The sequence below is a fragment of the Emiliania huxleyi genome (assembly GCF_000372725.1).
Source record: "Emiliania huxleyi CCMP1516 chromosome Unknown EMIHUscaffold_196, whole genome shotgun sequence".
Classification (NCBI taxonomy): Eukaryota; Haptophyta; order Isochrysidales; family Noelaerhabdaceae; genus Emiliania; species Emiliania huxleyi.
In genome coordinates this window covers 101,228-121,322 of record NW_005200631.1, presented here as the reverse complement: position 1 = coordinate 121,322, position 20,095 = coordinate 101,228, and the positions used below count along the sequence as shown (strand labels likewise).

Below are 20,095 nucleotides of genomic sequence, written 5' to 3'. Positions count from 1 at the left end.
GCCTGCTGCGGTGCCGGTGGGCCCTCAGCCCGCGAACTCTGTGTGTGTACCGCGCCGGCGGCCGCTTGTGTGAAACGATAAAATGAAATAGCAAGGGCCGACAAAACTGTCAACTCGCGACGCCAGGGGCCGCAGGCGTGGCCGCGTTGCGATGGGAAGCTCTGCCCTGGCGGGAACCGCGCGTGCCGCCTCGCCGCCATCCGCCAGCAGTTGAAGCAGCACATCGCCGTGCGCCGAGCCACATCCCTGCTACATCCACGTGGCGGCGGCCGCGACGATGCTGGCCAACGAGAAGAGCAGTAGCGCCGCGCGCGCGGACCGCGCAGGCAGGGAGAGGTGCCCATCGCTGTTGAGAGCGGCGGCAAGGCCGGTGAGCAGAAAGAGGGCGGCGGGAATGGCAGCGGCCGGGAGCAGCCGGCCAGACACCTCAAGCTTTCTCTGGCCGTCCGCAGCGCCGGTGGCCGAGATCGTGCCCAGCGGCACCCAGCGGCCGAGCGCGCCGATTGCGAGGAGCGGCGCCTGCCAGCCCGTGTGCTCGGCATCGATGGTGACGTACGCGAGCACGCCCACCTGAGAGCGAGGGCGCGGGCACGCTTGGGCCCCGAAGGCGTACGAGAGCTTCTCGGAGGCGTCTCGGAACGTCTCCACCTCGTGCTGCTGCAGGAGGTCGGGCTTTTGCTTCAGAGCGCTGCGAAGCGCGGACCGCGCCGAGGGCGCGACGACGGGCATGCTCTCCCACGTGTCCGCCGTCTCCGGCACGCCCACGCACAGCGCGGCGAGCAGCAGCGCCAAGAGAACCGGCAGCGAGTGGGAAGGCCCTGCCGCCGCCGCCACGACAAGCGCGACGCCGCTGCAAATTGCAAGGCGCCGGGGGAGGGCGCGCGGCTCCTCCGGCGCGGAGGCGCCGCCCTCCCACGTGGCGACCAGCTCGCGCCACAGCGAGGCGGGAGACAGCTCCTCCGGCGTCGGCCGAACCGACCATGCAAGGGCACCGAAGGAGAGGAGCGCGGGCAACCGCATCGACTCGGGCAGTGCCAGTCGGAGTGCACTGCAGCCTACTGCGGAGTAGCCGAGGCGCGCCGCTGTCGGCGCAGCCTCCCACCGCTGCACCAGCCCCGCACCGGGCAGCCGCTTCCAATCCGCATCACTCAGCTGGGACAGCCAAGGCGGCGCGCGATCGGCGAGCGCGCCAGACAAGAGGTAGACGGCCGTGCCGACCGTGTCGTCTGCCAGAGGGAGGACCGAGAGGTCTTCGGGAGGCAGCCAATCGCCGTACTTCTTGCGCAACTCCCGCTCGACTCCTTCAACGGAGCCGTGTCGGTGCAGCAGTTTGCGCGTGTCCGGCTGCCGCTTGTCGATGCCGTGCGCCTCATAGAAGCGGGACAGGCGGTAACTCAGCGCAGACTCACGCGTCCGCATCGTGCCAGCGTACGCAGTGTACAGCACGAACCCCACCAGCGCTGATTTCAGAGCAAGGGTTGGCACTGTCATTAGCACGAGGCCTTCCTCCGAGTCGTACACTCGCGTGGCGGCGATGCGCTGTGCTGCACACGAATGCTTGAGGTGGTACTCGAGTAGGTACCCACAGCACACACACCAAGAGTAAGAGGGCCAAGGGTTGGATCAAGTGGGAAGGGACTCGAGGTGACGCGCGAGCAGAGACCTACACCTCCATCCACGCGCTCCGCACCGCCACCGAGCTTCGCGCGGGCGGCGCGCACGCATGCGCACCCAGGCCGCTCGCGCGCCGTCGCGCAGAGTCGCGCGTTGCTGACGCAAGAGGCCGTGGGCGAGCTGCTCCCACTTGATCGCAGGAGCAGCCACAGGTGCCGCAGCCTTGTGCTGCCGGAAGTTCTCGAGCCGGCGCGCGCGGCTGGCCTTGCCGCCGCGCGCACGCCGCTTTGGCGCCGCGGGGGAGCGATCTTGTTGCTCACCGTCAGCACGCCGCACGCCTCCTCAGAGGCCTTGCCCATCTCTCCAGATGTTGCGAGGACGCCACCCGGCATGGCCGGTCCTGTCGTGGCGTGGAGCCTTGATGACGCTGCGACCGCGTGCAAGCACGAGCCCAGGATAGTGCGTGAGCACGCTCGCAAGGCGGACGGTATGGCAAGGCCAGCTCCGGAGCTTGCACGGAACTTGCACGAATGCTTGCCCAGGTGTGAACAACACCTCGTGACTACGGCGCCGCAGCCTGTTGATGGTCCAGGTGATCGCCCTGGATGGGCACAATACACACGCCTAGCTGGATGGGCAATCCATACGCCTAGTTGGACCTCAGATCGCCCGACCGCGTCCCGGTGCTCTGCGTTCGGATTTGGGAGCGACTGTCACAGTGATTTGGGCTCGGCAGCTTGTTAGCCCTCAGCCGAAGCTGGGGCCGGTCCCGGAGCCGAGAGAGCCCGCGCCGTGAGTTCGACCTTCGACGCGGTCGGGAGGCCTTGCGGAGAGGCCAGCGTGGCGATCGCTGTAGTAGTTCTTTCTCGGATTTGTGACGCCGCCGCACCGCGCCGCGGCCGGGGGCCCGGCGGAGGCCGAGGATGGCCGTGGCGGACGGGGACTAGCTCTCTGTGCACTGTGTGGGAGGTGAAGTGTCAGAGTGTATATATTGTAGAGGCCAAAACCTTGTGCACAATATCTCTCAGTCTAGCTAAGCCAGGGGAGGCGATGCCGGGGCCGTACAGCAGCTTGATGGATGGTGCTTCGCCGGCGTGCGTCCCGGAGCGGTCGGACGGGCGCAGGAGAGATAACTCAGTACGACGCCGACACCGCGCGCTCTGATTCGACTTTTAAACTTCAAACAAAGACAGTGGCACGCGCGCCGCAGCGCGGCGCGTGCGGCCGTCAGGAGCGGATCCGTCAGTTAGTTGTGTTTACGCCGGGATCGTGTCCTGAGTAACCTGGGCAACCATTCGGGGCCATTTTTGTTAACACCCTCGCCCTCGGCCCCTCGCCCTTGTGTGTGGTTCCACCCTAAAAGGACGTCCTCGCCGTCGCCGCGAGAGGAACCCCCGTGTGAATGGTTTGTTAAAAGACAGAGGAACCCCCGTTGCACACCTCTTGAGGCGACGAAAGTCGCGGGGCAAATTCATCGTGCTGGCTATCGCCCGCGGCCCCCTCTCAGCCCACCAAAATCGCCCCCCCCCCCCCCCCCCAGATGCGCGATGGAGATCTGTATCTCTGAGAGCAGGAGGAGCGTGGTGGTCTAGGCGGCATCACATGACCGAGCAGCCACACGTCTTGTTCGAGCAGGGAGATCCGTTGGTGGCTGGCCAATAGCCGACCCAGGCCACTAGGGGCACGCTCAGGCAACATATCACGAACGTCGTGCAGCAAATGATGAGAAAAAAGATGCTTGCGCCCAGGGCGACCGTCGCAAGAATGCCCGGCTCGATCACCCGGAGGTATTCTCCGACCCGCTCAACGTCCACCTCCAGCTTTCGCCTGCTGCCTCCGCTCTCTCCCTGGCCTGTAGGCGCATTGACGTCAGGATCGATGTTGTGGGATGTTGGCCGAGATGAAATCGCTGCCGGAAGTGGTAGAGGCGACGCAGCGCCACTCGAGAGGAGAAACGTCGCTGCTACGATGAACGAGCTTGGTTGCATGATGGCTGGCTCAGGAACGAGGAAGCCGGTCTGCGCGAGCTTTTGACGGACGGCGCGAAAGAGAGGCGCGGCTCAAAAACATGCCAATTCGACGGGCGATCTTATTTTACGATCCATTTTGACAGAAAGAAGCGACGCGCGCGCAATATTGTTCACACATAGTCGCCCCCCCCCCCCCCCCTCTTAGCTTCGATACCTGCGTCGCCACGCCATGTAGTTGACGAGGGCCGCTGGGCAATCGGCAGTCGGCAGGTCCTCCACGCTGCTACCCTGCAGCTCGGCAAGTGCCGTCTCCCGCCCCTCGGCCGCCGCTCGCCGCCTCTCCTCCCGCGTGTCGATGATCGCCTCGCCGCGGCAGCGGAAGAGAAACGGCAAACCGACGCGCTCCTCGCCCTCCTCCGGCGCCAGCACGCGATGGCGGCACGAAGTGTACTCGCCTAGTGTGTGCATGGGGACTGAATGTGCACGGCATGTGTGTTCGGCGCCTCGCGTCAACCCAAAGGTACGAATACCGTGAATACGGCTGCAATATGGCCGAAACAGCCGAGTTCGTCGTCCCGGGTCCTATTCGAATCAGGGTCTGAGTCCCGCATCTAGGTGTACGCGCCGCCGCTCACCGCCGCCAGCGTGTCCCCCACCATCACAGTGAGCAGGCCCTCCGTCTCCTCCGCCGCCTCCCCCTGCACCCCCTCCAGATCCACCCAACGGCGGCTACTCTGGCGGAACGCCTGCAGCCCGGGCACAGAAGCGCGAGGGTCGAGGGTCAGCAGGCCGACGTCGTTGTGCTCCTCGCAGGCGACCCGCCGCCCGCTGGCCAGAGTGACGAAGCCGGGCGCGTCGCTCTTGTACCGGCAAGCCCGCAAGCCCGAATGCCTACTCACATCGTCCGGTTCAGCGTCGGCAGCTCTCTTGTTCTGGAAGGGCGCAAAGCCCGCGTGCCGCAGCGGCGGGCAGCCCGCATGCGCCTCAAGCGCCTCCTTCGATGTCGCCGCCGCCGCCGCCTCCTCCTCCGCTTCTATCGCCGCCTCGGCCTCCTCCTCCTCCGCCGCCGCCGCCGCCCCCTCCTCCGCCGGCAGCTGCGGGTCGAGGAGCGAGGCGAAGAAGCCAGGGCTGGCTCCGAGGTCGGAGGCCACGTGCGCGAGCAGCACGCGGGCGACCCGGTCGAGGGTGGCCATGCTCCGCTCCGCCAGCGGCGTCAGCGCAGGCTCCGCCGCGTCGCCGCCACGGAGCGCTGGGTACACTCCTCGTCCTCGTCCTCCCTTCACGAGGCGCAGCTCCAGCTGCTCGCGGTTGCGGCCGCGCGCGAAGCCGGCGAGCGTCCCGCTCGCAGGCCCATACGCGCCCGCCTCCTCCAGCTTGCGTGCTTCGGGCGCGGCAAACCACGCGGCGGCCGCTGCCTCTGTCTGCCGCAGCAGCGCCGCCATGTCGGGCGGAAGGGCGAGCTGAGCATATCCGTCTCGGCGCAGCCGCGCGCAAAAGAGGTGAGCGCAAGCCCGACCGGCCAACAGTGGCGCTAGTTCCAGCGGCGGGTCATCGACGTCTCTCTCATTGCCGTCGGCCGCCGCTATGGCTCGCCCTGCGACGAACTTGCGGCGAGCTGGCCCGCCCTGCGAGCCGACCCGGAAGGCGGCGATGAGATCGTCTTTCGTAGGCCTAGCGGCGTCCGAGTCTGGCATGGCATGCTAAAAGGAAGAAAGAAGTGTTGTGCGAGGAAGAAAGAAATCGACGGCTTCATGTGCTTCCTGTCGTCTGTTGTTTGAGTTGTGCCCTTGTTTGTGCCCTTGGCACCGTGGAGTGCTGGGGGGGGCGACAGGGAGGATGTGGCCCTGAGTTATGTGTACGCCGACTCAGGGTGTGTGGCAGCCAGCTGGCTGTGTGTCTTGTGAGCTTGTTTGTGTCTGTGTGTCGCTCGTGCGTGTCGTCATCATCTGTCTAGCGTCCACCCATACCGCGTTGGTGTCCAGTCCGAGCCTGGCTGTTCTTCACCTTTCTACCTACCTACCTACCTATGTGCTCTCAGAAGGGGGCGACCGCGAGGTGGCATGAAGGTCGCAGCGAGAATCGGCGAGAGACTGCGAAGAGATAGGAAGAGGCGGACGCCCAAGGGTGGGCGACGGCTAGCGCATCACACCCCTCTCCTTAAAATCCCTGTGTGGTGGCGGCGTGCCGTCCTCCCATCCCTCCCTTGGGTTGTCCGTTCTCTTTCTTTCTTTCAAAAGCGGCTCTAAGTGCACTCAACCGGGGTGGTCTTCGACGGAAGGTTCGGGAGATGAGGTCCTGGAAGTTTGTTTCTGCCGAGATTCAGAGGGTTTTTGCAGCGATCTACACTTGGTTCCACACTTGCTTCCACACTTTTTCGCAAGTGTGGAGGGCCAGTCGAAAGTGTAGACCGTTGGCGACCCGACAGATCGGGGCCGAAAGTGTAGAACCGTTGCACACTCATGAGCACGACGCCCGAGGCGCAGGTGGCGTCGGCGTCCTCGCCCCAGACCCCTCCCACGCCCCTCTGCTGACGGCCGCCTCGCCTCGCCCCCTCCTCAGGCCGCGACCGCGGCGCAACCCGCGCCCACCCCTGCGGCCGCCACCAACGGCAAGGCCGAGAAGGAGGTGAAGCAAATGAAGTGGACCTACGAGCGCGACGTGGCTCTCTTGACGCAAGTCGCCGCCGCCGGCCCGCTCGCCTGGCTGACGTCCAAGATGGGCTACTCCGGCGACCCCGAGCGCACGTACAACCAGGGCGCGGTCTGGGACAAGGCCGGCGAGGGCATCATCCCGCAGATCAAAACGCACGAGGCCTTCGCTGGCGTCACCACCTTCCCCGCGACGACCGCCTTCATCGTCCACACGAAGCGAGTCGTGCAAAGCAAGGCCAACCTCTACAAGTCGGGCGGCGAGCAGGCCGAGGACGCGCCGGCAGGCAGCCTGGGCACCAAGAACGAGGAGCTCTCCGAGCTGGACCAGGTGATGGGCCACCGCCTCCCCTCACCCCCCTTCCCACTCCTTTCGCCCGCCCCCCTCCCTCCCCTCCCCTTTCCTCCCTTTGCCCACTCCGCGCCTTTCACTCGCACGCAGCTCATCATTGAGGTCGGCACGGCGATGGAGGAGGCGGAAAGGATCGGGTGCGCAAACAAGGAGGGCAAGGCTCAGGCGGACGCCGACGTCGGCAAGGGAGCGCAGGCTCGCGAACGCCCCGGGGGTAGGGGGATTGAGGGGGCTAGGCTCGCCGCCTCGTTGACGCCCTGCACCCCCCCCCCCCCCCCCCCCCTGGGATGACGACCAAGATCACTCCCACAGCCCCACATGTTCCTGCGCTGCTCACGCACCACCACGCATCTCCACTCTCTTCGCCGCAAACACGCCGCAAACATGCGTACTAGCCCTAAGGCCCTCCACGTGGCGACCGCGCGTGTGTCTCTACTGTACTCGCGTGTCTACCGCCCCGTGTGCACGTCTCTACTGTACTCGCGTGTGTACTGCCCTGTGTGCGGTCAGAGGATTGTAGTCGTACGTCTCGCTGTACTCTTGTTGTACGTAAACTTGGAATACACATGAGCGCGATGAGGTTGAGTGAGGACCCCGACCCTGACCCCGACCCGACCCTGGCCGGTCTTGCGATCTTTTTTCCTCAAAGACAAATTCTCTGACTGCACTCCAAAGTGCTCCAAGATCTCCTGGCGGCGATCGCATCTACGAACGCTATAGCTAAAAACGTAAAAACCACATCTTACTAAAAGTCTATCGCGAGAGAACTTGCGTCCCTTCGTGCGCGTGGGTCGCGGGCCTGGGTGGAATCGCGCTCGCCCGGTCGGGACCAGCCGTCTCCGCCGTACTCGCTCCTCGCGGCGCCGTGATTGGGCGCAGGGTGCGCCAGCATGTGCGCCCCTTCCTCCCGCACGCTGCATGGTTTGCTTGCGTAGGCACATTCGGTAGCGCCGTCCGCCGAGGCATGGCAGTGAAGCGAGGGCCGGCGACAGCCCGAGGCGCGCCGCAGCGAGGGCCGGCGACAGCCCGAGGCGTGCCGAACCTGCTCTCGTGTGGAGTGCCGCCCTGATCCGTCCCCAGGGTCAGACCGGGGCCGATTGCGCCGCTCTGCGAGCAACCCGTCACAAGGAACCCTCCCGCGCTGTTGCCCCTCTCGCCGCAGGCTCGCCATCCGAGCGAGCATTCTGGTCGCTCCTGCGCGTGGCTCGAGCGACGGACGACCGACCACACTCTCTCCCGCGCAATCGCGCCCTTTGCCGAGCACACGTGCAAGCAATCCAAGCCGGGGCGCTGCTCTCTCGACCACAATGTATGGGACTGAGTCTATACCTGGTATGCTTCCCGTGATCGATGTTTGGGCAAGCCTGGCAAGCTAACATAGATGACCAAGATCACACACAGCCCCACAGGTTCGAGCGCTGCTCAACTCCACTCGTCCTCGCCGCAAACATGCCGTACTAGCCCACACAGCCCCAAGCCCTCTACTTGGCGACACGCGTGTGTACCGCCCCCGTGTGCGGAAAGAACAGAGTTGTGTGTCGCTCTAATGCACACGCAACACCAAGGAATGCAAAAATCAAAAGATGTCGTGCGGCTCGCACGAGTAGGGGCCGCCGCGCATGTACTCGTGCAGCTCCGGGGGCGCGAGCCCGAACTCGTAGCTGACGATGTTGCCGCGAGCGAGGCACGTGTGCATGTTGGTCAGCACGTTGGCGACGGGGAAGTACAGGCCCACAGGGGAGAGCAAGACCTGCAAGGCGTGTGTGTGAGGCGGGGTGAGTGCTGCACGCGTGAGGCACACAGTGTGTCTACAGCGCGCGTGTGCGTGTGTCTGCACGACGCGCCTTGGACTTCTTGCGGTAGTCGAGGAAGGGCCAGAGGTTGACGATCTTGCCAAAGCCCCACTCGACAGTGACGCGCGCGGGGGACATGGTGCTGTTGAAGAACTGCTGGGCCGGGGTCATGGCGCCCTTGTACATGCGCCACAGGAAGGCGCTGATCGGGTAGGCGGAGTCGCCAAAGAGGCAGTAGTCCTGGCCGAGGCCACCTGGCATCCACGCAAACGGGCCGCCGCGGCAGAGGTCGTGCAGGATCTGGACAATTCGCGAGCGCGAGAGGACGGTGGAGTCGTGCCGGCTGCCGTTCACCGGGCCGAAGGGGTAGGGCTGCATGCCTGCGCGCACTGGTCGTCCACGTGACGTGTGTTTTGGGGGATGAACTGACCGCTAAGGAGGTGCTGGTCACACCATTTGGGAAGATGATGCCCTGCGTCTTGATGCCGTGGATACGCTTGTGGCCGGAGTACAGCACATTCTGATACCTGCCCGGCCGGCACACCGCCCAGAGCTTGCCGTCGATGAAGCCGATCAAGTTCTGGATGGGGAGGCCATAGTCGGTGAAGGCCTGGGCAAACTGGTGGAAGTGCGGCGACCACGAGGAAAAGGAGCGGTGGTTGACGAGGTGCGGGAATGTGTTGTGCACATGCTCTACCTGCGCAAGGGGTGCAGAGAGCGGTGCGGTCGAGTGCACGGTGCAGCAGCACAGAGCACATCCAACGGCGCGCCATGTACAGCGTGACCTCGGAGAGGGCGGAGATGTTTCGCCCCGTCGTCCACGTCATCTTGTCGAAGCCGTCGTCGCTCCGGAAGCGGAGCAGCAGCAGCAGCACAGCTTCCTCGCCGGTGAAGAGGTGCCCGCCGACAGTCTGGATCACAGCCGGCACCATGAGCGCCGCGATGACGATTGGCAGCCAGCGAAGGTGGAAGCCGTAGTTCTGGTACGTGGCGCTCGAGACATCGTCGCCGGCGTGCCCGCGAGCCGCCGCCTCGCGCTGCAGTCGCGCCACGCTCAGCCGCTCGGGTCCGATCTCCTGCGTCCTCCGGCGCATGAGCGGCTCGACGCCGGTGACTACGAGCTCGTCCTGCACGTCGAAGTCGCTCTCGGAATCGGAGTCGAGCATGTTTGCCATGCCAAAGAAGAACTTGGACTCCAGGAGCTCGCCGAGGAAGTATGCGCGGCTCGGCATCAGAGAGTGTCAGCAGCAAGTGTACGACCGGTGAGAGCTGCAAAAGCGCGTCGGGCGGTTCGAAAATCAGCTGATTTTCGAAGTGTCGAACACAAGTGTGGAAGCAAGTGTAGAAGCGTGGCAAAAACCCCCCACTAGCTGCAATTCTTTCACTCGGACACAGCTCCGCTCGCCGCCTGGGTCGCCAGCCCTCTTCCCACCTCACGGTTGGCAATGACAGACGCCGTCGGCAAGGTCGAGGCGCTGGCCGCCGAGCGCGACAGGCGGCGGAGCAAGCCGTGGCCGGTGTTCACCATGGCAGAGGTGGCGCGCCACTGCTACAGCGACGATGCGTGGATCGTGGTGTCGGACAAGGCATCGCTGTTTGCGTATTCTAGTGGCACGGCATGCGCGCTCCACTCACACCACACTCGCACCACGCGGGTTGCACAGGTGTACGACATGACGGCGCACGTCCAACACCACGAGGGCTGGGTCGGTAGCGGGAAGGTCAGCACGCTGCTCGCGCTCCTCTCGGCGATGGGGACGGACTGCAGTCTCGATTTCAACTCGACGCACGACGCGAGGGGCTTTCGAGAGCTCCACGTCCGCAGCCCTAGATGCGAATCACCAATCTCTGTATTCCGGCTGGCTGCATTGAGCTGTGTTCAGATCTGTCGATGGCAGTAGACTCATGGCCCGCGATGCGAAGTTTGCACGCTCTGATGTCGCTTCAACGCCCCCACTGTGTGTCCTTCACGTAGGCCTACCAGGTTGGCATACTCGACCGGCCGCACAAGCCGACTCCGGCGCGCGAGATTATCCCGATATTCTCCCGAGATGACCCCGGCGACCCGAGATGACCCACTTCTTTCTGGCGGAGATGGCGCGAGCACACGATGCTGGCGCGCATCAATGAGAGGCAACGCGCAGAATTAGCCACACTTGAGTCCAGAATGACGCATGAAATGCAGCAGGAGCGCTCGAGATCAGATCACCCGAGACGCATTGCCAGGGCGGTGCGCTCTACGTCTTCGCAGGTTTGTCCGGAGGGAGGGGCAGGGTTGCTCACCCACGCGCACTGGGCCGTGCACGTTTACTGCCGTGGGGCGCCTGTCTGTCTAGACGTCGAGTCGCGAGGGTCGCCTGGCCCTTGCCCCACCACCGCTGTGTGCGTGTGTGGAGAAGTTCACCTGACCTTTCCCTGACCTTCCCCTCCCCTTCCCGGTCAGGTGCGCTACTTCACTTGGGAGCAACTCTCCGCCTCGGGAAGGATACGCAATCGACCTCGCGCCGCCGCCGCGCCGCCGCGGCTTGCTGACCGCGCCGGGCCGCCGCCGGCGGAACGCGCCGCCGCGCCGCAACCGCCGGAGAGCGCCGCCGCGCCGCAGCCGGCAGAGAGAGCCACTGCCGCGCTGTGTGGCTTCTGTGAGTGCTCTCCGTGCGCAGACGGGTGCCCCGGGCTGGAGCGGAGTGACTGCCAGGGCGCCCTCTAGGGAGGTATAGAGAGGGACCTGAAGTGCTGAAGATCAAGAACAGTCGCGGGCAATACTCTGGTCGCACATGTCGAGCGGCTGTCGTGTGCGTGAGAGTTGGGATACAATACGTCAGATTGAAAAAACGTTGAAGCCCACACCCCGGCACCAACTTGATTCGTAGATGCGCGTCTCACGGCCGGACCGCGGGACGGGGAGGGAGGGGGCTGCGAAGCCCTGGTGTCGAGGTGTCGAGGCCCGGTGTCTCGTCTGTCGAGGGTGTCGAGCTGCTGTCGAGGGGGGTAGAGGTGTCGAGGCCTGTCGAGGCCTGTCGAGGCCTGTCGAGGTGTCGAGGTGTGTCGAGGTGTGTCGAGGTGTGTCGAGGGTGTCGAGGTGTCGAGCGGGTGTCGAGTGTTGTCAAGAGGCGTCTCTGAGGTGTCGAGGTGTCCAAGGTGGCAGGATGCAGCTGCAGCCCATCAACAAAACTTGGGCAGCAGTTGCAAAGCTGTTTCATCCCTTAGTTGCAGCCTCTCAGTTGCACCCTGTTGATGTAGGCTGCCCTGGAGAGAAATTTATTTACGAATTTTAAAGGCAAAACTATTTTGCGCGGCGCCGAGAATTTCGATAGAAAGGATGGCCATCTTCGAGCCATTCGCTGCGGCCGTTCCGTCGGACATGATGCCGCCGACCGACCATCCGATGGCGTACACATTGGTGATTACCACCCAGCACGACGCCCAGAACTGGAGCACGCGAGGGCTGGACTTCTCAGAGAGCGCCCCAGTGCGAGCGGCTGCGGGCGATTTCGACACCATGAGTGTGCGTGCAGGGAGCGCGTCGGAGGGCGTTGCAGGCGCGCGTCGCAGGCAGGGCAACGCCGTCGGGCAGGTCCAGGACAGGATCTCGGCGGGCAATCCCGGTCAACACTTGCGGAGAAACTTTAGCCCCGAGCCGAGAGAGTTTTCCGAGCCGAGACTTGGGCCGAGGCACTGTGTTTCGTAGTATTTGCCTGTAGGTGGAGCGCGATGAGCGGCGAGCCGCTCACGCCCAAGGAGGCGAGCAAGCGGCTCATGCTGGGCCTCAAGGCGGGCCAGCGCGTGAAGCCGCCGACGGAGGAGGAGGACCGGAGGCAATTCTCGGTGTTTGGCCACTGCGCGGAGGACCTCACCATCGAGGTCCTCTCCTACGGGCTCTGCCCTCGCACGATCCTGTCGGGGGTCCGCGTTGGCGCCTCGCGCGCCGCCGAGAAGGAGGCCAAGTCCAAGCTCGCCGCAGTCCGCCTGGCGAAGGACGCGGCGCGCCGGCGGCAAGCGAAAGAGGGCCCGATTCTCTTCCACGCAGGCGGGCCCATGCCGATCAAAATGCACCGCATTCGCGACCTGATGAGGCCGCTTTGGGAGCGTCTCTCGTGCCTGCCACCCGCCCCCTCGACGGTGTGATACGGGCATCGCGCGGGTGTACGAACAGGAGCTACCACCAGTCGTGTTAGCAGGTCGTGTGTAGCGGCTCGGACCGGAGCTTTTCAGCTGCTCGCCACCTGCACCCCTCCGCGCCTCTCTAACTAAATAAAAAAGTTTATTTCTAGTAACTCGTCTTAAACTATTCCAAATTTTAGTACCTTAAGGTACGCGGAGAGGGGGGGGGGGGGGGGGCAGTGGGACCCCCCTCGCTAACGGGTAAACAATCCGCCCTACTCAATGAGGTAAGAGCCCTGAGCCCAGGAGGAGACAGTTGGTTCGACCTCGAGAGACTGAGGTAGAAAGGCTCTTTTCATCTTCTCTTAGCATTCACTGTTGCAAAAGTGGGGCGAGCAGCCGCACCAATCGTCGCATGTTGGGTGGCTGCAACAACTGTTGATCTCGCACCAATGCTCCTCGCCACTCTTGAGCGTGCACGACCACGTCCCTCGTGTAAGGGCTGAGTGTACTTCCGGCAGGAAGAGTGCGGATGCACTCTTTAGCATCTTGCCCAAACCGCCCCACCCTCCCCAGAGCGACCAACCATCGGTCGAGCAAGACGGGCCCTTCATAAACGTCTCGTCCTCGTCGCACAAGCCGCAGGCTTGCTTGCAGTTCTGCTTCATCTGGGGCGAGCCGCGGCACGATCCGGGAGCCGCCGCGATGAGACTGTTGCAGCTCTCCGAGAGGTCCACACACGCACCCTTTGTTACCACCGCAGCCTGGCATGTCCAAACCGTCGTATGTGGGTTGTGCGTATCCTGACAAGTCAACTCATCACAGCATTGCGGGTTCCCGCCACCCGGCGCCATTCCCGGCGGGCACATTCCCTGTTCTGCAATGCACTCTGCCTTGGCAGCGTCACGGCTTTGCGGCGGCGCAACCACGTAGAGAAGGTATGCGAGCAGCATCGTGCCCAAGACAACGCCCCAGAGGCTGCGCCGAACGCGTGGGCCAGCTGAGATCATCGCACAACTTGCACGCACGCCGGCCCGACGTGTCGGTTGAACGAGGGGACGGCCGAACTTCGGCGAGGCGAGCGGCGCGCTCCGCCTCTCGGGCGGCGACGGCCCATGTCGGCGTGGATGAAGCGCCACTCATCGAGAGACACGTCGCCGAGAGTGTTCGAGGCTGTGCGTAAGGCGGCGGACGAGGCGAAGAGGTCGGCGACGGCGGTGCGCGACGGCATCTCCAGCAGCGTGGAGGGTATCTCACACGGCGTCCGCGACAGCGTGGAGGGCCTTTCCCACGGCTTCGAGCACCTGGGCCCCTTCAGCCCCGGCCCCGCGCCGAGGAATCCTGCACAATTCTCGCGGTCGGTGAGAAGCCCCGGAAGGGACCGGATCGAGACCATCTCTTCCACGAGCTCAACCTTCATCACGGCGGGAGGCATCGAGCTGAATGTGGAGGAGTTTGTGCCGCCATCCGGACTAGGAGTGGCGACGCTGATCCACTATCACGGGATTTGCGAAAGCGCAGAGACCGTGGCGGTGCAGCGGGTGGCGCACGCCGCGTGTCAGGCCGGCTGGCGTTGCCTCGTCCTCGAGTTTGAAGGCCACGGGCTCAGCAGCGGCCAGCGGGCGGTGCTCGGCAGCTTCTCGCGCGTCGTGGCGCAGGCCGTTGAGCACGTGAAGTGGGAGCAGAGCGAAGGAATGAGCTGCTTCGCGCTCTCCGGTCATTCTTTTGGCGGCGCCGTCGCACTTTATGTCGCAGAGCACTTTGCGCCCGGCCCAGGGCTGCTCGGCGTTGCCCTCGTGTCGCCCGCCGTCGGCTGCAACGACAGCGCGCTGCCCTCCACGCCGGTCGTCGGCGCTCTGAGGATGGTGTCGCACATGACGCCGGGCCTAGCGTCCAACTCGACGCCGCTCGAGGACCCGACGCACTATGCGCACCCTCCCAACTCCACGCGCAACTACGCCGGCCACTGGCCGCTCGCAACCTCTCGGATGCTCTACGACCTCACGACCGACCGCGTCGTGCGCGACCTGGCGAGGCGAAAGTTTGAGCTGCAGACAGGCAGGTCATTCACGATGGGCCTCTCGCACCCGCTGCTCGTCGTTGGCGCGAGCGACGACCCGCTCGTGCCCTACTCTGCGCTCGAGGACATCGTGAAGGTCGCCACGGCGCCAAACACGCGGCTGGTGCCGGTCGACACGCGGGAGGAGGGGGTGTCGTGCAACGAGCCCGGCCCGCACAAGTTTGGTGCGCCATCGCACCACCGTCCCGGCCTCGCCTCTCCTACCCGCTCACCGCCACCGCCGTCTCATTCCGGTGCCGCCGCAGCGCCACCGCCCTCACCTTGTCCTCACCGCCACTGTTCATATCTCCAGGCATCCTTTTCGACGACGAGCTAGGCCCCGAAGTGGCCGTCGAGGCACTACGCTGGCTTGAGTCCATACGCACCATCCGGCCGCACCCTTGAGATGATGTCGATTGAGAGAGAGAGAGAGAGTGAGAGAGCTCAGTAGACAGTCTTTTTGTTTTTGCTTTTTCGCGCCGAGATAGCGCCGTATTACGGCCACCTTTTAGGGTGATTAGGTGTTTCTTGTATGCGCGGGGGTTACCAAACGTCAAAGTTGTAACGGGGACACTCGATATTTTTCCGCGAGACACTCCCCCTTTTCGGCGCACATATGGTGTCTTAGACTGAGCCCCCTCCGCCTCTAAGTACCTTACCCCTCCTCGCCATGTAGTGCATGCGCCATCGCCGCGCTAGCGAAACGCGAGCCGCCGCGCGGGGCGGGTGGTCTCCTCCTCGAGTCGACTCAGCGCCTCGGCCGTCGGCGGCAAGGCCGGCAGGAGCGGCGGCGCCGTCCCGTCGAGGGACAGGCTGAGGCAAGCTGCGGCGGGGACGGGCGAGGGGGAGGCGGAGTTGTGGTCGCCGTCGGAGGCGTCGGAGCGGGGGCGCTGCGAGGAGTTGCGGCCAGAGACGATGGTCGGCAGGGAGGAGCCCTTGGTGAGGGCGCCTACGGGGACGGCTCCGAGAAGGCTCCGAGAAGGCTCCGAGAAGCAGGGCGGGGAGATGGACCAACGCGCTCGCAGACGTGTCTCCCCATATCTCCCCATATCTCCCCATATCTCCCCATATCTGGAAACGACGGGTGTGTCGATGTGCGGCGGAGCACGTAAGAACCCCCTCTCTAGGGGCTGCCAGTCTCGGCCAATCCCGGCGTGTCTCGGCGAGTCTGCGCCAAAGCTCGAGTTGCTCCGCAGCAGCGAGAAGGCCGCGCTGCCGCCGCTCCCGAGGCCGTCGCCGGCCGAGAGGCCGCCGGCCGCCCTCGCGGGCGGGGGAGAGCGAGCCGCGCGGGGCGGAGAGGCGGAGCGGCGCGAAGGGGAGTGCGACCGCTCGCGGGGGGAGAGCGCGGGGGGCCCCCGCTTCGCCGCCTCCGCCTCGCCGCCTCCCTGCGGCCCCTCCACCCACCGCGAGTGAAACGAGCCGCCCATCGACGAGTTGAGCGAGTCGCCGCCAGGGGTCCTCGGCGGCGAGATGGCCGAGACCCAAGAGTCGCGAGAGCGCTGCGTGAGGAAGGACACCTAAGAAAGAAAACACGCCGCCGTAAAAAAGAAAGCTCGGCAGTAAGACATCTCGCGGCGCGGTAGGAAAGAAACCTCGGACAAGCGCGAACGCACCGAATCGAGCAGCGCGACCACCCTTGCGTGCTGCCCGCGCTGCGCCAGAAAGTTGGCCGAGCCGCGCCGCAGTTCGGCCACCTCCTGCGGGGGGGGGGGGGGGCGATGGGAAGTGCCGCCCCTGGCAGAAAACAGGCCTGCGCCCGTGTCTTGCGTCCCGAGACAGAGAAAGCGGGCCTCGGTGCCATGTCTCAAGGGTGGCAACTGTGCTGTCCACGAGTGAGAACCTCGTTGGCTTTGCTACGCTCTCGCGTGGCGTGCGTGCGTGCGGTGCCTGCGTCGAGAGACCAGGCAGCAAGGCGAGCTGCTCGAGCAGGAAGGAGGCCTATGCGGATTACGCCAACATCGGGGCGGGGATGCGGTATTGTGCAGTGTGCTCAGAGCACCGCATGGATACGAGGGGCTACGAATACAGCGGAGTGCAGCGGACTACGGTCGAGCTGAGTGCGTGTTCTCTCGAGCGCATGTTGGGATACACGAACACGACTTCCGCCTTCTAAGGACGCCGGCCATCGCAACGTCCCCATTCTCGCACGCGAGGTGGAAGGGCGTCATGCGGTACTTGTCGGGGAGGGTGAGCGCGGTGCAGCCGCCGCTCTGCGCCGCGGCCACCTCCACCAGCACCCGCGCCGCGTCGAGGTGCCCGTTCGCTACCGCGACGTGCAGAGCCGCCTGGCCGTCGGCGTCAAGCGCGAGCGGGAGGTCCGGAGCGCCGGCGTCGAGGATGACGCGGAGGAGGGACGCGTCGCCGCGCTCGGCCGCGACGTGCAGCAGCGAGCCGGTGTCGTCGGTCCACCACCACGGCGAACCGCGCACCACCTCGGGTCTCGCTGCGAGCAGCCTCGAGGCGCGAGCGCTTCGCCGGCTGCAGTCGTCCACACTGAGCACCTCGAGCCACTCCTCCCGCAGTTCGGCGGGAAAGACTCGTCGCTGGTACATGGACGGATGACTCGTCGGGCTCGACGAGCTCGGTATGCTGCCCTGCGAGAGGGCCGGAGAGCCCGCCACCGCCGTCTCGCAAGGGATGTCGACGGAGAGGCCACCGCGGTAGATTGGCTTGGGCGAGACGGGCGGAGCACGAGGCTGCTCGTCGACGCGGCTGCAGGTGCCACCCATGGCGCCAACGCAAACTCGCAGAGTGACGGAACACGCGAACGGAGCCACCACGAAAAGCAGAGCACAGAGCGGCTGGAAAAGGAGTTGGTCGGATGGCACGCGAGAAGCCGAGGGATGCAATCTCGGCACCCTTACAAGGACGGCGTCAAGACGGTGTTGGATGCGTCGTTCCGGACGGGACGAGATGTGCTGGACCCGTCGGCGAAACCTCGTGATGCATGTAGAGTGGTCGCGCGCAAGGAAGGGCGCGCAAGTAAGGGCGCGCAAGGAAGGGTGCGCAGGCAGGTGGAGAGGGGGGGAGAGGAGAGAGAGAGGATCAGAGGTTCTCGAGGTTCTCGAGGTGGATATGTGTGAGTGTTAGATTTGTTGGGATTGGTGTAAGGATCAGAGGAAGGAAGGAAGGACAGAGGTGGGTTTGCAATGTTTGAGAAAAAAGGTGGAGAGGATGCTGATGCGCATTGCACCGCTCCTCTAGTGCACCTATGCTGCCTACGTAATCTGTACTATCTTTCATAATGTGTACTGTCTTCGTCCAAAGAGCTCGCACGCACGTCAGTAACAAATGGTGCTGCCCCCCACACACACACACACTCACACACACACACACACACACACACACACACACACACACACACACACACACACACACACACACACACACACACACACACACACACACACACACACACACACACACACACACACACACACACACACACACACACACACACGGAGGTCCACTCAGCCCAAGTAAAAAGATGTATGTATGTAGAAAGGTGAAGAACAGTCTGGCTCGGACTGGACACCAACGCGGTATGGGTAAAAACACGAGAAAGAAACCACCGCAAAAAAGAAATCGCTGCCGTCATTGCGCCAGCCCATGCTACATAGATATCTGTCGCTCGATGCGAGCCTCTGCGCACACCCTCCGCATCCTGACGGCTCTACTCTCGCTCGACGGCGCCTCAAGCTACTCTGACCGCCGGACCGGCGCCTCGCCTTCGGCTCCTCTTCCGCCCGCCTCGCACACGCCATGGACGACCGTGGGTCCCAGCAACATCGGCGACTCCATCACTCCAGACGGCGGGGAGGCTGGCACGGTGCAGCCGGTGGTCGCGGCGGCGGCCAACCCCGATGTCATCTACACGGGCGGAAACAACAACGCTGCCAGCTCTGGTGTCCTCAAGTCGATTGACTTTGGCCGGCACTGGGTCAAGGTGAACCGTGGGCTCGCAGACACGCGCATCCACGGCCTCTACATTGTCGACCAGCACGGCGAGCACGTCGTGGCGGGCACTCCCTCGGGCGTGTACGAAACGCTCGACAGCGGCGGCAGCTGGACTCACATCGCGCAGACTCGCGGCTGGGGCGTGGCCAACAGCTTCCGGAACGGCAGCATCGGCGGCGCCCCGCACCTCTTCGTGGGAACCAACGCCGGGCTGGGCAACGTGCCGCTCGTGGAGACGCCGCTCGCCCGCGAGGTTCCAATGATCAGCACGCAACCATGGTGCGATCCCTTCAGAGTTTGAGCATTGAGTCCGCCGCGCATGCAGGCGTGGCGACTGATCCGCTCGCCAGCAGGCTCGAGCGCCTGGCGGACGAACCGAGTGAGCATCTCCGACTACCGCGCCGGGCAGCTCCTCTCCTCCTCGGTCGTGGGCGGCTGCCTTTGGGTGAGCGCCGCCGGACACTGAGAGAGCGGACACGCAGAGAGTGGCAGTGAGAGCGGTCTCCTTCACGCGCGGTCTGCTCTTTCAGAGGAGACGCCCCACACTGATAGAGTCACTCCGCCTCCGAGCGAAGCAGAGCTGTACCAATGCATCCGCTCTTGCGTCCCTCGCCCCCCCCTCCGCCCTCCCCGCCCTCTCCACCCTCTCCACCCTCTCCATCCCTCTCCACCCTCTCCACCCCTCACCACCACCACCACCACTGCGGCACGGAATGCTGTGATCAGGTGGGCGGGCGTGGCGTGCTGCACGTCGCGACAGTCCTCAACGCGACGGCGGCCGCGTGGGAGGTGCAGCCCGACCAGCCGTGCCAGGCCCGCGCCGCTAAAGACCTGACGATCCCGCATCACTGCTAGCGCTCGACACCAGCCAGTCCTGGCCGCGGTACTCCGGTAGTAGCAAGACCTGACGATCTGGCATCACTGCTACTGCTAGCACTCGACACCAATCGTCCTGGCCGCGGTACTCCGGTAGTAGCAAGACCTGACGATCTGGCATCACTGCTACTGCTAGCACTCGACACCAATCGTCCTGGCCGCGGTGCTTAGTAGCAAGACCTGACGATCTGGCATCACTGCTACTGCTAGCACTCGACACCAATCGTCCTGGCCGCGGTGCTTAGTAGCAAGACCTGACGATCTGGCATCACTGCTACTGCTAGCACTCGACAGCAGCCAGTCCTTGGCCGCGGTGCTTAGTACTAGTAGCCGTGCCAACCCTCGCGAGGCTCCCGACTCTCGCTGCATGCTTCTGTAGTCGATGGCGATGGACCCAAACGACGCGGACCACCTCCTCGTCAACAACGCGTCCAACCGCGCGCTGTACGAGTCGACCGAAGTAATTCCTGAGTACGAATGAATTAACTAAGTAGGCGTCCAACCGCGCGCTGTACGAGTCGACCGACGGCGGGAGGACCTTCCACCCCTGCCTCGGCTACCGCGGCGCCGTCATGGTCGCGATCGACCGGACCGGCTGGCGCGCTTGCGCCGCTCTCCTCCTCCCCCTCCCCCTCCATTCTCTTCTCTCTCTCTCTCTCTCTCTCTCTCTCTCTCTCTCTCTCTCTCACTCTCTCTCTCTCTCTCTCTCTCTCTCTCGCTCCCCC

The 20,095-nt window shown here is 64.5% G+C and overlaps 8 protein-coding genes across 8 annotated transcripts in view; 4 read left to right on the top strand and 4 right to left on the bottom strand.

Annotated features, from left to right (window-relative positions):
* Positions 1-1,509, top strand: part of EMIHUDRAFT_468520 (ATP-dependent RNA helicase) — a 12,569-nt gene extending 11,060 nt beyond the window's left edge. The window contains exon 17 of the mRNA XM_005782007.1: positions 664-1,509. Coding sequence (XP_005782064.1) covers positions 664-1,069 — 406 coding nt within the window. The 3' untranslated portion in view covers positions 1,070-1,509. The remainder of the gene's footprint in view (positions 1-663) is intronic.
* A 2,276-nt stretch (positions 1,510-3,785) lies between these two features.
* EMIHUDRAFT_113667 (hypothetical protein) lies at positions 3,786-5,026 on the bottom strand (the record flags this gene model as incomplete). Its single annotated transcript, XM_005782006.1, has 2 exons — positions 3,786-3,998; positions 4,220-5,026. 2 exons carry the CDS (start codon positions 5,024-5,026, stop codon positions 3,786-3,788), a joined length of 1,020 nt encoding a protein of 339 aa, XP_005782063.1.
* Positions 5,027-6,043: 1,017 nt separating this feature from the next.
* On the top strand, positions 6,044-6,875 carry EMIHUDRAFT_113666 (hypothetical protein; the record flags this gene model as incomplete). Its single annotated transcript, XM_005782005.1, has 3 exons — positions 6,044-6,067; positions 6,144-6,563; positions 6,675-6,875. The coding sequence occupies 3 exons, from the start codon at positions 6,044-6,046 to the stop codon at positions 6,873-6,875; spliced, it is 645 nt and encodes a 214-aa protein (XP_005782062.1).
* Positions 6,876-8,160: 1,285 nt separating this feature from the next.
* On the bottom strand, positions 8,161-9,609 carry EMIHUDRAFT_113665 (hypothetical protein; the record flags this gene model as incomplete). The annotated part of the gene is made up of 4 exons (XM_005782004.1): positions 8,161-8,366; positions 8,422-8,757; positions 8,831-9,074; positions 9,163-9,609. The coding sequence occupies 4 exons, from the start codon at positions 9,607-9,609 to the stop codon at positions 8,161-8,163; spliced, it is 1,233 nt and encodes a 410-aa protein (XP_005782061.1).
* Positions 9,610-9,775: 166 nt separating this feature from the next.
* EMIHUDRAFT_442722 (hypothetical protein) lies at positions 9,776-11,567 on the top strand. The gene is made up of 5 exons (XM_005782003.1): positions 9,776-9,963; positions 10,042-10,194; positions 10,353-10,397; positions 10,821-11,168; positions 11,434-11,567. Exons 1-4 carry the CDS (start codon positions 9,823-9,825, stop codon positions 11,082-11,084), a joined length of 603 nt encoding a protein of 200 aa, XP_005782060.1. The 5' UTR covers positions 9,776-9,822; the 3' UTR covers positions 11,085-11,168; positions 11,434-11,567.
* Positions 11,568-12,753: 1,186 nt separating this feature from the next.
* Positions 12,754-13,488, bottom strand: EMIHUDRAFT_233707 (hypothetical protein; the record flags this gene model as incomplete). The annotated part of the gene is made up of 4 exons (XM_005782002.1): positions 12,754-12,774; positions 12,929-12,968; positions 13,046-13,242; positions 13,405-13,488. 4 exons carry the CDS (start codon positions 13,486-13,488, stop codon positions 12,754-12,756), a joined length of 342 nt encoding a protein of 113 aa, XP_005782059.1.
* A 105-nt stretch (positions 13,489-13,593) lies between these two features.
* EMIHUDRAFT_113663 (hypothetical protein) lies at positions 13,594-14,942 on the top strand (the record flags this gene model as incomplete). Its single annotated transcript, XM_005782001.1, has 2 exons — positions 13,594-14,722; positions 14,851-14,942. 2 exons carry the CDS (start codon positions 13,594-13,596, stop codon positions 14,940-14,942), a joined length of 1,221 nt encoding a protein of 406 aa, XP_005782058.1.
* A 290-nt stretch (positions 14,943-15,232) lies between these two features.
* Positions 15,233-17,310, bottom strand: EMIHUDRAFT_456746 (hypothetical protein; the record flags this gene model as incomplete). The annotated part of the gene is made up of 5 exons (XM_005782000.1): positions 16,661-17,310; positions 16,425-16,475; positions 16,130-16,234; positions 15,938-16,054; positions 15,233-15,472 (listed from the first exon to the last, which is right to left on the bottom strand). The coding sequence occupies exons 1-5, from the start codon at positions 17,264-17,266 to the stop codon at positions 15,233-15,235; spliced, it is 1,119 nt and encodes a 372-aa protein (XP_005782057.1). The 5' UTR covers positions 17,267-17,310.
* Positions 17,311-20,095: the final 2,785 nt, after the last annotated feature.